Source organism: Sander vitreus, chromosome 6 (genome assembly GCF_031162955.1).
Source record: "Sander vitreus isolate 19-12246 chromosome 6, sanVit1, whole genome shotgun sequence".
Lineage (NCBI taxonomy): Eukaryota > Metazoa > Chordata > Actinopteri > Perciformes > Percidae > Sander > Sander vitreus.
Window position 1 is genome coordinate 31,740,497 of NC_135860.1, and position 13,666 is coordinate 31,754,162.

A 13,666-nucleotide genomic window follows, 5' to 3' on the forward strand; every position below is an offset into this window, starting at 1 on the left:
CTTAAAAAGTAGCTACTTTCTTTAGAGGCAGTTCTTATTTAGAGACAACAGATGCTTCTGGTTTCCTGCGGAGTGGGATGAAACCAGAGCTTTTGTTACTAAAGATGCTCGGTGCTGAGCTCCGCTGTGTCTGGAGTGTGATTAAAATGCCCATTTCTTGTGCCACCATTCATGGTGAGGTTTAATTTTAGACCAATCACGGGCTCACCATGTGCAAGTTCCCCTGCAGCTGCTAATGCATATCTGTTTTTCTCTTTCTCTCTCCGTCTGTCTCGCTCTTCGTACATCACTGTCACTCTCTTCCACTCCTAATCTATATCATTTGGGAGTCTGAGGCATTTTTGCCTCATCCTATGTCAACCCTGATCGTGCTCAGCCTGCACCAGTTTAGTGTTTACAGCTGTGTATCAGCACGTCAAGCTACGGCAAAAGCAAAACACACGGCACAAATCTTTGTTGTCTTTGCAATTCTGCAGCTAACAAAGCGGATCAACACCTCCACTGTTTACAAACCGAGTCAGGTTACATGCCACACTGGCATGACCTGCAATTAAACAGAGACACAGTGGATTATATTTCATAACAGGAAAGCATGGAATCACAGTTATGATGTGTTGCCTATAAATAGCAACTAAAACGCAATCATCCACAATCCACAGCTCCAGTTGCTATTGTCCCACTGAAAGTAATCATCCTGCCAAGGTTTTCATTTGGATACTGAATAATTGATTTGGCACCCGCCCACAGAATGTGCAGCCATTGGTTTTTTTTCTCATCACCAAGATAGTGCTATAGGTTACTCTATGCACTGCCCTAGCTAAGTAGTGTCGACCCTATCAAATATCACGATACGATATTATTGAGATTTCAAACGTATTGTAATATTCTGTGATATATTGCAATGTATTACCTTTTTATCAACTTAAAATTGTGTTCCTAAAGGAAAACTTTGGCAAAATCGGTTCTATCTAAAACAAAATACATTTCTCTGTTTGAAAAAAAAAAAAAAAACTTAACTGCATCATCTAGTGGACTGAAAAAGCAATTTATTTTATTAATCTAGGACCAAGAAGTTAAACTCATGTGAATGTGCAATTTATACAATAGAAGATTGATACTTGCCGTTTGTTTATCGAGTGTAAGTATTGCCCGTGGAAAATATTGCGATACTACGCTGTATTGATTTCCCGCCGACTTATTGGGACTTTGTCTTATTCCCCGTATCCCCCAGAGTTAGATAAGTCCATACATACCCTTCTCATCTCTGCGTGTTGTAACTCTTTCCGAGCTGATCAGGACAGAGAGAGATTGCAGACATTGCAGAGCTGATAGTGGGTTCACTTTAATCCACTCAGGTATTAGACATATCTACACACAGACCCCAGATCTGTGACAGTAAACAACAACCTAACCGACCAGCATGGGTCCTAGGTTTTGTTTCTGTTTTCAGATCCAAGTGTATCCATGAAGACCACTGCCTCACTACTGAGACATGTAACCTGTGATGAGGGCTGGCCAGAAGCCATTCTTTTGTATTACGCAGTCACAAGCCTACAAGCTCGGGTACCACTGCTCTAATATTTCTCTAAATTGGATGGTGCAAAATGGTGCACTTAAATGCATCTCTGTCTTTAAAACGGAGAAAATGAAACATCAAAACTAATTTATAATAATACAACATCATTGGTGGTATCCAGTCTCATTTGACAACATGAGTAGTAAATCCATATATTTGTTAGCTTAATGAACAACACCAACAGTATCGTCTTTACTAGACTGATATTTACACCTGAAGCAGCTTGGATTCCCCCTCCCCTCTCACTTTCTGCCAGGCAGTCCTGAGCCCCAGAAATAGCAACACTGGTGTATGACTCATGTTTCGAGCAATCAAAGATGCCTGATGAGATACATTAGTTATGTGCAACACCAACAAAAGGGAGCTGTTTAGGAGAGGTATCTGAGGTCAACGTATGACCGACATCAATCCTTCAACCAAACTCGGTGACCTCCTCCGATCAGCTCCTTTCTTGGCCCACACACCCTACACCTCTGATCAACAAAGCCTTGTACATTATTCCTCAAGCCCATTTGCCCATGCGCCTTTCCCTCAGCCCTAAGTCAAAGGCTGCCCCTTTTCTAGATCTTCATTCCCAAGAGTCCCTTTCCAGTTTCTTTTATCTCCCATCATTTGCTTCTGTCTTTCATCTATTTGCTTCAATATTCCATCCACCCACTTGCCTTCATCTCCATGCCTCACCCATCCCCCCCCCCCAACTGCTTCATAGGTCTTCTTCCATCCATCTCTACCATATCATAATTATTTTACTCTCAGACTAAAACACCTACTTGCCAGCGGTATACTCCTCTTCTTCTTTATCTTCTGCCTTGATTCTCCCAACCATCTATCCTGGATCTTCTGCCCCGTCCTGTACCTTCTAGTACCTTCCAACCCTTCAAGGTCCTTTGTCAGAAAGTGGGAAATTCTGAATATTTCTATTATTTGTAATAGGGGTGACCCCGAATATTCGATTCTTCTTTCGAAGATTCGACTGTGAGATTGGCAGTTGAATCTTCGCAGAGACATGAAGCCCCAGTTCAGACCAAAGATTTGCGACAAGACCAGTTGAAACTTGCAACTACTTGCATCGCGCCGTTCTGCACCGTTCTGTTTACACCAATGCAATGAGATGAGACGGTGTATCATCTTCATAGGAACGACTCTTTGTACTTCCGTTCTAAGTTCTGGCTTTCAGGCCAGCTTGGTATATCATTTGTTGCATCAATATGAATGTGGATAACGTTAGTGATAGTGAGATGCTTGCTACAGTTGCATTTCTAGTGATAAAACAGCGAAAACAACGTTTTATTTCTCTGATTCACTGCTTTGTTCTAACGCCGCTCCCTCTCTTCAGTCACTCTCTGGCTCGCTTGACCACGTTACTGTGCTCGCGGGAGCTCGTTGAAGCTTCAGCCAGCCTCCTGCCCAAAACTCTGCCATTTTGACCAGTTGAAAGTTTGTAACCTAGATACATTTTTTTATTATGGGTCATTTTATTTCTATAGTTGTGAAATAAGGATCATGCCGTTTTGGCTATATTGGGGTGCTCAATGTCTGATTTTACATAGAACTACCGGTTTTCTCCCAATAAGTTAATATACAGCCTATTATGATTCGACGATCAGTCGACCACAGGCAAGACGTGACAATTCTGATTCGACAATGTCGATGACAATAGTCGGGAGACACCCCTAATTTTTAATGCCTTACAAAACTGGAGCTAGCACAACTCTACACCTCCAACCTCTACCTCAGCTGCCACTTCCCCATGCTACATCACCGCCTTACCCAACCAACACGTAGCACTGAACCCTCCCTTCTCCTCCATCCACCCTCCAGTTCAGCCCCCACTTTCCTTCTTAGCACCCCTCGTTTCCCACCCGAATCCATCTTCCTCTTCTCCGCTCGGGCTCACATCCAGAGCAGCGGTGCCTTGATGGAGGTCAGCCTGGTCTCTTTCTGCCGTGAGAGACAACAAGGCAAGGTGAACTGCTCTCAGCAGCTGTCACTGAGCTGTATGCTGGGTGAGTAGGAAGGAGAGAGAGAGAGAGAGAGAGAGGGAGAGAGGAAGACAGTGCGATCGAGGAAGAGCGAAGGCAGGAGGGTAGAAGCAGAGCGAGAGGGAGGGAGAGAGAGAGAGAAAGTGGTCCGGCGCTCACAGCTCACATCGCTGGCTGGCTGGCTCACTGTTGACGAATGAGCTGTCTACCCACGGGGCTGGGAAACGGCAGCTTGTGACAAGCTGGGGAGAGGGGAACATGAATGTAATGCGTACCTTGCCTCGCTTGCTTTCAGATACCGGCCAGAAGAAGACTCCAGAGAAGAAGGATGGGAGGCGCATGTCGTTCCAGAGACCCAAAGGGACCGTTAAATATTCTGTGAGTAGCGCACAAGCAACTCTTTTCTGTCTTAATATCATTATGTGTGTTTGACGCTTTTCTGCTCCCATGCTGCTGCTGCTGCTTCTGCATGTGTGTGTCTGTTGCTGGTTTCTGTAGCTCTGACTAGGTCCGGTAATATTCCAGCTGTAGCTGTTGTTGTTGTGTGTTGTGAAGGCACCGTGTCCGACCATGCTTGGTAGCTCATTAGTGACTGGGGAGAAGTATTTTGTAGATGTTGCCAGTGTAACATGTGTACCTCATTCTCCAAGTGTTTACATTAAGAGGACTGTATGTGTGTGTGTGTGTGTGTGTGTGTGTGTGTGTGTGTGTGTGTGTGTGTGTGTGTCACAGACACCAATGTGATGTATCTTCGGTGTCCCGTGCAGCAACGCTCAGCTCCGTTTTGCATGTTAATGTATAAAAAAGGATAGAGAGGAGTTGTAGCAGCTCTGTGCATTTCCTTCAGCAGGATCAGACCCGGACAGGCAGGCAGGAGTGCCGGCAGGATGTGTATTTGTTTTTCCATTCGTTCTCTGTGCCACGTATCGGAGAGCATTCCACCACAGAGCTTTGCTGTGCTCGCGTATGACCTTCCAACTGCGTTGTCATTTCTATTGATTTAGCTGTTGTGTAGGAGAAGGGGAGGGGGGGTTAGGCGAGAGAGAGAGAGAGAGAGAGAGAGAGAGAGAGAGAGAGAGAGAAAAAAAAAAGAGAGATGGCTCTGGTTCCCTGGCGTGAGCTGAAAATGGAGCCCGTCTCTGCTTTGCCTGGTTGTGTTCTTCAAATGACCCTCAAATCCCGCTGCAGTCTGACTGCTTTTCCTCGCCGCTCTCGCCGTGGCAACAGCGAGGAGTGGGATTGCTGTGGCTCTGCTCCGGCGGTCTGCCTGTCTGCTGAAAAGAGAGGAAAAGATGATGTGAAGAAAGAGAGAGGAAAGGAAAGGAAGGAAGGAAGGGAGCAAGAGCAGGGTCTCTCACTGACACTCTCTTCACCCAAACTCCAGCTCCAGGAGCCGCTGCACTGTAGCTTTCACTGGGATCGCCTCCCTTTCTCCCATTTCACCAACACCTCAGCAACAGAGACAACAGCTCCACCTCTACCTCCTCCCCAACCGGTCCATCATCCAAGGCCTGCTGATTGACAAGGCCCTTGTTTATCTTAACTGCTCCAAGAGGATATTTGTCAGAGCCAAAGCACTGTGTCATGGACCTGATAAGGGCCACAGCAAGTTAGCGAGATCAACATAAATGCTGCTGGTAGTTACGAAAAATAGGGAGAAATGTAGTGTTTGGAGAAAAAGGTTCATATCTTAATTAATCACACAGCATACCAATCCTGTTCTTGTCAGCCATCACTCTCTTCCTCTTTCCTCCTTATTCCCCCCCCCACACTAGCTTGTTGTTAGTGTGACGGATGGATCGAGCACTTCCAATGATTGCGTCCTTAGTCTGACATGCTGCAGCGGCATGTAGCGAGGAGGCTCGGGGCCACGGAGAGTGATTAAGACGATGTGACCAAGCCTTCCCTACACTGTCAGAGACACATGGTTGCCACTGTCCCAGTGATTGAGAAGTGGCTTTATCTTAAACTTGTCTCCCATGCCGGAGATGGCCAGTGATGTTTCCTTATTTCGCTCGCCAGCAGATGCGTTTTTAATCTACCCGCCGGCGCCCACAGGAAAAAGGAGGGTTTCCTCTTATGCCGCCTTATCAATACAATCTCCCTCCCTCCCCCCTCTCCCCCCTCTACCTCACACACAGGCTTCTTCCTTTTTCGTACTGAGAAATAACCTGAGCAGCTGCAACCCTGCCTAGACACTGATAACGCACGTCCATTCAACCAAGTCCAGCTATTGGCTGACCTGCATCCAATTAAAAAAAAGTGTTTGAAGTCTGTGGGAACAATAGAGATAGTTGAGGAGACAGAAGGACGCAGACAGAGAGAGGCAAAGAGCAGCACAGAGGTGAGCCATTCCCACTGAGTGGCTGAGAGGACGGCCAGTCAAAGTCAAACTAATTGAAGAACAGAGAGTGCAGGCCACACATATTTATCTCCAGACACACCAACGTTGTCACACCACGGACATAGATGCTCCAGTTGGGATGCTATTTTGGATTTGCCTGATCTTCGGGGATCCACAGGGTGTCTTGAATAACAAATAGCTACGGATAGGTTTAAAAACAAATCTGGTTTATTCAACTTGGGTGGTAGTTTCATAGCTTTAGAAACTGAGGGGAAATGCACACTTTTTCTAGTGAGGTGATGGCTCGCAGACGCACATCAAAAAAAGAATGGGAAAGCCTCACACTTTTAGTTTTGTAGCTTTGGCCATCATTTCTATCTGGATCACTTTTTAATTCTCTAATAATAGTGAAACGGTGATAATTTCTCTGACAATAATCGTAATATCAAAATCTCATATCGTGACATCCCTAGTTCAAGTTTAGGCACATTATTTTGTGGCAAACCCAAAAGCCCACCCAAATAATAATCCCTCACTACACAGGAAACCTGTGCAAACAACTATGGTACTTATACTAGATTGAACCAGGAAATTTGTCTCTAAACCATAATGGATGTTTACAACAAACAATTTGGGTAGTGATACTGTTCACCTTAATTTTCTTCCAAATATATTAGGATAGTGTGAAGGGTTTGTTTAAAGCTGCTTACACACCGACCAGATGGCCGACCCTCGGCAGAAAAGCCAGTTGGACCGATCAGTCTCCCCTAGTTGGTCAAAAAAATGCCTCAGAACACACCGAAGAGACGAGATGTAATACGTCTCCATAACAGCAGGCGGCGCTAATCTGTATTGTCACCCAAAAATGAAAACCGGCAGCTGATTGGACGAACGCGTCACGTGGGTCTGGTTTCTCCGGAAATTCAAAGCCAGACTGTCATGGCGGCTTGTTCAGAATACAAACTCATATTGTACTAAAATAGTTCACTGAAATGTGTTTCTGAAAACATTTTAAGCGAGAAATAGGCCGTGCAGTTGCTGAATCTGTCTTTATTTCAGATCGACAAAGGTCAGTTTAAAAGATTTTCCTCAGATTTTGAGAGACTCTAGTCACGCTCATTCAGTCAGATGGGTCATTGAGTCCGACTGTCGGCAGTGCACGCCCCGCTGATTATACATGTCAAATCGGCCAAAATGAAGGCCGACGGCCCCTCGGACGGACGACGGCACGGAACACACCGAACAGACTCGAGTCACTGACCTCGCCAGACTGTCCAACGGCCGATTATCGTCTCTGTGTGTCCGGGCCTTAAGACCTGTCTGATCAGGGCATCATAGTGGCCCAGTTATTCTAAGACACTTAGATAACATCCCCTGATCCACAGTTCCTTTCCTGTCACCTTTCTACTGCTGGCTATCAAATACGGACATACAGTATATGCCCCTAAATAATAGTCTGATCGTTTTTTCTAACCAATAGCAGACATGGCCAAAACTACAAAGATAACCTCTACTTTGTGATGAACTGGAGTTATTCCTTAAGTTGAGTCAAGTTTATTTTTTGGCCTGAGCCATCCCACTTTGTTTCAGTCTATTGCAGTGCTCTCAGCAGAACTGGCACAGCAAAGCTCTCATTACATTTTGTATAGTGACACTAGAGAGCAGTTTTATGGGAAAGGCTGTCTCGATTCCAGTTCGTAGGCCGGCAAAGAAAGAAGGAGGTTGTCAGCATTCATGGTGTTGTCATTCTGGCCAACAACATGATCAGTCAGACAGCGTTATCAGCTGCATGTGTTCCCGTGGGGCTGTAGTAAAACATTGGTCGTGGCCCTCAGTCATTAAAAAAAATGCGTGCTCACTTTTACAACATGTGGGTTGGGCTATCAACTATCAGATGATGATGATGATTACATTTTGTACAGACATTCCTGGTGCCCTGATGACTTTGGTGATCCTCTGATGTTTCCTGTAGCGCCACCAGCAGGTCAAAGTTGTCACTTGTCCTGTCTGTGAATTATCTCAACATCTACTGAATGGATTTGTACAGACATTCATGGTTCCCAGAGGAAAAATCCTGAAGGCTTTAGTGAGCCTCCCCAATCGTGGTGCACGATCACTGAAGGCTTGTATCATGTGGATGCGCCAACAGTGTTGTTAGTACTTAGAATTCCTAATTGGGGGCGACAGAAGCTTAGCGCTATAGCTTTCACAAATATTGGATGGATTACTATGACATTTTTAACACACAGTTTTACATTAATCAGGATGAATTGTAATAAGTTTAGTGATCCAGCAACGCAGTGGTTCCCAAACATTTTCTTCAGGTTTCTTTCTACTTCCTTGTCTTGAAACAGAACGGAGACAGACAGACAGACAGACAGACAGAATACCTGATGCGCTGCAATCAGCTGTTTCTTTGTGAAGAGACAAGACAGAAAGAGAGAGAGGTGCGCCACAATCAGCTGTTTCTCCGCAAAAGGATGGTCAACACTGCATTGTTTAGACTGGGAGATTGGCAGTCGAATCAGGCTCCTTAGATTATATTGTGGTCACCCCTACACTTTTTTTCCTTTGTCTTTGCTTTGGTAGTTTTTGGCGTTTTCTGTAGTTTCATCGTCTGCTTTACGTTCACCTGGCAGTCCTTTTACAAACCTGTCCATGCTTTGCTAGCAGTGCAGCAGAACCATGCATAATTCATTTATTTATATTTAGCCTTTGCCTCGCCCCCCTTGTCATAACTCCGGGCCCCCTTCAGGTGGCGTGCCCCCCAGTTTGGCAACCACTGCCCTAACGTCTCATGTAGTGCCATCATCAGGTCAAAATTAATTTGCTGTATGGCCAAAACATTGTGACATTACCATCAGCCTCAGCTTTATTTTGTCTAAGTAATAATTAGCAAACCTTGGTGAACATGGTAAACAGCCTTACATCAGCATGTTAGCATTTTCATTTTGAACATGATAGCATGCTAGAATTAGCATTTGGCTCACCACACTGCTGTGCCCAAGTACAGCTTAAAGGAGAATTCCGGCCAATTTTTACGTTAATCTTGATCGCTATAGCTACGCGAGTACTTTCGATAGAAAAACCCCCGACCCGAATCAGTGCAGGTAACACGGAGAAGCTGCAGCTACGTACTACAAGCGTCCCCTGAGCTAAAACGGCAGTGGTCGGGGCAAGTTTTAGAGTGTCTTTGTGCCTCTTAACAGACACAAAATGCAATTAATATGTCTGTGCCACATGAACAGGGCCCTTACGTGTCAACAAGATGTGTTTTCAACTCAGACATTGTTTAAATTCACCTACCCTGGTCCCTGTCTTGATCCTGCCGGTAGCTAGCTTGCCCTGCTAGCTGATAGCCGTTAGCCGTTAGCTGCTAGCTGCCGTCCGGTGAGGGTATTCAGACAGGCTTCTGTGATAATCATCCCAATAACAATCCACGGAGCGGCGGTGGTGTGGCTATCATATATCATATATATCTATATCAGCTAGCAGGGCAAGCTAGCTACCGGCAGGATCAAGACAGGGACCAGGGTAGGTGAATTTAAACAATGTCTGAGTTGAAAACGCATCTTGTTGACACGTAAGGGCCCTGTTCATGTGGCACAGACGTATTAGTTGCATTTTGTGTCTGTTAAGAGGCACAAAGGCACTCTAAAACTTGCCCCGACCACTGCTGTTTTAGCTCAGGGGACGCTTGTAGTACGTAGCTGCAGCTTCTCCGTGTTACCTGCACTGATTCGTTTCGGGTTTTTCGAAAGTACTCGCGTAGCTATAGCAATCAAGATTAACGTAAAAATTGGCCGGAATTCTCCTTTAACAATTCTGCTAAAAAACTACTGTATATGAAATACAGTTTGATCCAGCTGTGTCACAATTTACCCAGATGTGAAGAGCCACCAGCTTGCAGGTTGAATGCATTTCTGCTGGGCTTAGAGGGAGTGCTGTGGGCTTTAGAGGACTTGCGGACATTTGATGAGTCATACGCCGAGCGGCAGGAGTGTGTGCGTGTGCACCCAGAGAGACACACACATCGGCGGCAATCTTAACTCCGCACCCTCCTGACAAGCAGTCACTCTGATTGCATTATTCACCGCTGGGTAGGCGAGGAGATCCCACTGTTTCAGCTCTTTTACAGCTCCCTGTCTGAGAGTTGGAGAACAAGTCAAAGGGTGATGGAGAAATGATGGGATTGGAATGGTGTGTGGATGGAAATGTTAAAACGGATGGAGGAGGGGATAAAGGGGAATGCATATGGCTGGACAGCTGGATGGGTAGAAGAGTAGACTAAGACAAGGCTCAGATGTCAGCATCTCACTCTGTTCCCTTTTTGTCAAAGCATTCTTATTTGAACTACTGCTCCGGCTCCACCTTCATGTTGGAGCCTGTGATTCTTGTTTAAAGTTAACCAAAGGGAAAATCTTGAGAGACAAAACATTGTTTTCAGTTGTCTTTTTATTGTTGGCAATGTGTTCATTTCCATAGGCAATAAATGACTTGTTTTTATTTTAACACATTGGGTTGACAAGCGAGGGAACTTCTCCGGTGAAATGAGCCCTTAGCCGAGGGTCTGAGCCACAGCGTACCCTTGTAACAATGACCCTTTTAAAACAGAAAATGTCCCATCACTACAACCTTCCTGCGCCCAATTGTCCCATAAAGCCAAGGGCAGTATCAGTGCTGTTAGCAGGCTTCTCATTTTCAGATTTGATAAGCTATAATACTTTGTAAGTTAGCCAAGCTACAAAATGACTTGACTGTTAATTCCACTTTTAAATGTAATGATTAGAGTAATGAAAAAGTAAATGTAAGTATCCCAGTGATGCAGCTATGAACTACAGTAAATTGGTCTGGTTTTTCTAGATACAGATGAACCTTGACGTTGACTAAGATGTTTGTCAGTGGCCAATTTAGCCCAGATGGAATGAGAATACTTTCTAACCCTGTTTTTAAATCCATATGATTTCATGATTTCTTAAAATTCTTGTTTCTTAACGAAACAAAATGTGTTCCATGTCTATCAATGAGCCTGTCGTTTTAATTATTAGCTAGTTATTTTGTAGCGCTCACCATGTGTACATGTTTCCCTGTATTGTTTATTGTCCCTCCCAATAGAAAAATACGTTGACCCTCTCCCACAAAACCCTGGCTCAAATACTGCCTAAGCGTTGGCATTTCAAAGTTGAAATAGTGGTATCTCTTTTTGCTTTGCGGCTTCTGTGCGTGTCATTAGATCCCTGCTTACGTGTTGGTAGATCAGTGGGAAATCGAACAAAGCCTGAAGCAGGAGGTCAGCGCCTGACACAAGGAGGAAGAGTGAAACATAAAACTTGTTCTGTGCCCCATTGAAATGGACCGAATGATGTGACTTTCTCCCCCGAGTCTAAATTTAGTTCTGCAAACGATCAGCAAAGCTGTAGTCGCACACAATACACATGCCATTAGGGTAGTAACGTCAAAGTTGCTATGGCAACTGTCATGCTAAAGCTGGGCTTCATCCTTCATTATAAAATGAGAAGCGATAGCCGCTTTAATATGGCATTATGGGTGATTAAACTGTACACCGTAGAGTTTTTTTTTTCCAGGTTGATGACGACACAGTCGATTTATTGTGATGATTATGGTTTGAAAAAAAAATAAATTCATTAAGAATCTGAGGTGGTCTCAGTGCAGAAAAGGGTCCTTACATAAAACTGTGGATCAGCTTTCTGCTTAATAATCCAACCAAGAATCCGTAGCTCTGCATCTTATTTCCTTGGTTTGTCTTTTGCAGTAGCACTCATCCATTTGCACTCATGTTCCATACTTAACCCTCTGAGACCGAGCTTATCCTACACGATAAAAAACGCCATCTCTTATTCATATTTTAATCATTCCATAGCCATAAGAGATAGCGACTTACCGTTTTTTTGCAGCTAAAAGCTAACGATCCAGCGGTCACAGAGGTGTCTTTGGTGTCTCTATAGCCGTTACAGGAGGATTTCTATCCAGCCTGGAACTTTTGCCTTTTTTCGGGGTTGTTGAGCAATAAATCCAAACTCTTACATCCAAGATTTATCCACTTGATGTCTATAATTTATCAATTTTTCGCCAATGCCGCTAGCTTCAATGCTAGCATCCAACTTAAATATCCCATGATGCTTTGTGAGAGTTTGTTGATGTTTTGTCAACCAATGGAATGCAGGTCCGTCACACATTATGCCTTATATGGGCATCCGATGGAGGACAAAGATTGTTCATTGTGAGAAGAAGATCACTCACACTAGTTAGATGTGACCAAATATTGTTAATATTTTTTTTGCACTGGATGACTCCAAATATATAGGAGAACTGTTTTAGACAACACAAATGCTTGTGTAGCATAAGTGATGGCAATGAGGGCAATTGCGTCTGGACATTTTTTTGAAAAAATTTACAAGTTATAATGTTTATTTCTTTACAGTTTGACTCCCAAGACATATGAGACGTGTTTTAGACAGGAGATTGGCTTAGCTTTTATTGATCTGTGTGTGATATCAATACATATCTGTGAGATTCATGTTCCGTTTTATTTATTTGTTTATCTGTATGGTCCCACAACCTTTTTTACATTCAAGTGACCTCACTGCAACACAAGTATTCTAATAGCCCAGTTTGTCCTGAACAAAAATGATTTTTATAGATTGACTTCAGACAACAGGGTTGATGTTTTACAAGCTTTTTTAGAAAGTAAAACCAGACGGACAATGAATTGTAAAAATGACCTTAGGTCTGCTTTGTTCCTACCAAGATGCCAGCGGACTTTTTAATGGAGCTATTAGTCTTCGGCTGTCCAACCGACTGCCCTTGTTGAATCTGTGCGTTCTCTCCTGTTCAACAAGAGTGACCATTAGCTAGATGTCAGTCACTCTCAAGATGGCTGACATCTGCTCAGAAGGACAGATGTCCAAACGGGAAGAGGCTTAATTATTCATCCCCAGTTTGAGATGAATAATGGGTATTATTGATCTGGAGGATAGGAAGATAGGGTGTACCTGTCATTAGTGGCTATGATCCTGATTGTGATTACTCTCTGTTTTCCCTCCCTCCCTCCCTCCCTCATTCTGCTTTCAATGTGTCAATAACAGGTCTTTATCAGTGGGTCACATTTGCATGTCCCCTCTCCTCTGCCACTTAATTGAGTTAGAGATAGCTCCTCTTACAGGACGATCAATGGCTGCATCTCTCAGCAGGGTTTTCCCTAGGTTTGTAGAAGACTTAGGTGAACGTATTTGGCGGATGTGACGTTTTTCAAAAAAATGCAATTTCACTTATCACGGTGGACCGTTTATCACTATATATGTGTCTACAACATTGGAAAAGCTAGAGAAGATACAAAATAAAGCTTAAAAGACAAAACTCGCTAAAGAAGTCCACTGCGGACCGACTACAATTATAAGATCTGAGAAAAGTCTTTGTTTGTTTCGCGTGATTTTACGTTCATTCGGCCTAAGTGCTGCAACTAAACCTTATAATGGCAGGGAAAGCCCTGTTATAGGTTGGTGGAGTTGCATGTACATGTGTCATTTTAGTGGTCCCTTGGTGGTTATGTGACGTTCAAAGCTGCTTGTGTTGGGAACGTCACTTGCCTATGTAGATGAAGTGATTCATTAAGCTTTAAGGCAAACTTGAATCATACTATTATTACACCACGTTTAGTGCCAAGATCAGCCCACCACCTGGCTTTGCCAATGTTTACTTCATTGAACAGCAGATATTTTTATCCATGTTGATTGGCTGCGATCC

The 13,666-nt window shown here is 44.0% G+C and overlaps 1 protein-coding gene across 6 annotated transcripts in view; it reads left to right on the forward strand.

Annotated features, from left to right (window-relative positions):
- The window catches only part of oxr1a (oxidation resistance 1a), a 232,130-nt gene that overhangs the window by 155,979 nt on the left and 62,485 nt on the right, over positions 1 to 13,666 (forward strand). For all 6 annotated transcript variants that reach the window (XM_078253735.1, XM_078253731.1, XM_078253730.1 and 3 more), the window contains one exon: positions 3,854 to 3,936. In XM_078253735.1, coding sequence (XP_078109861.1) covers positions 3,854 to 3,936 — 83 coding nt within the window. The remainder of the gene's footprint in view (positions 1 to 3,853; positions 3,937 to 13,666) is intronic.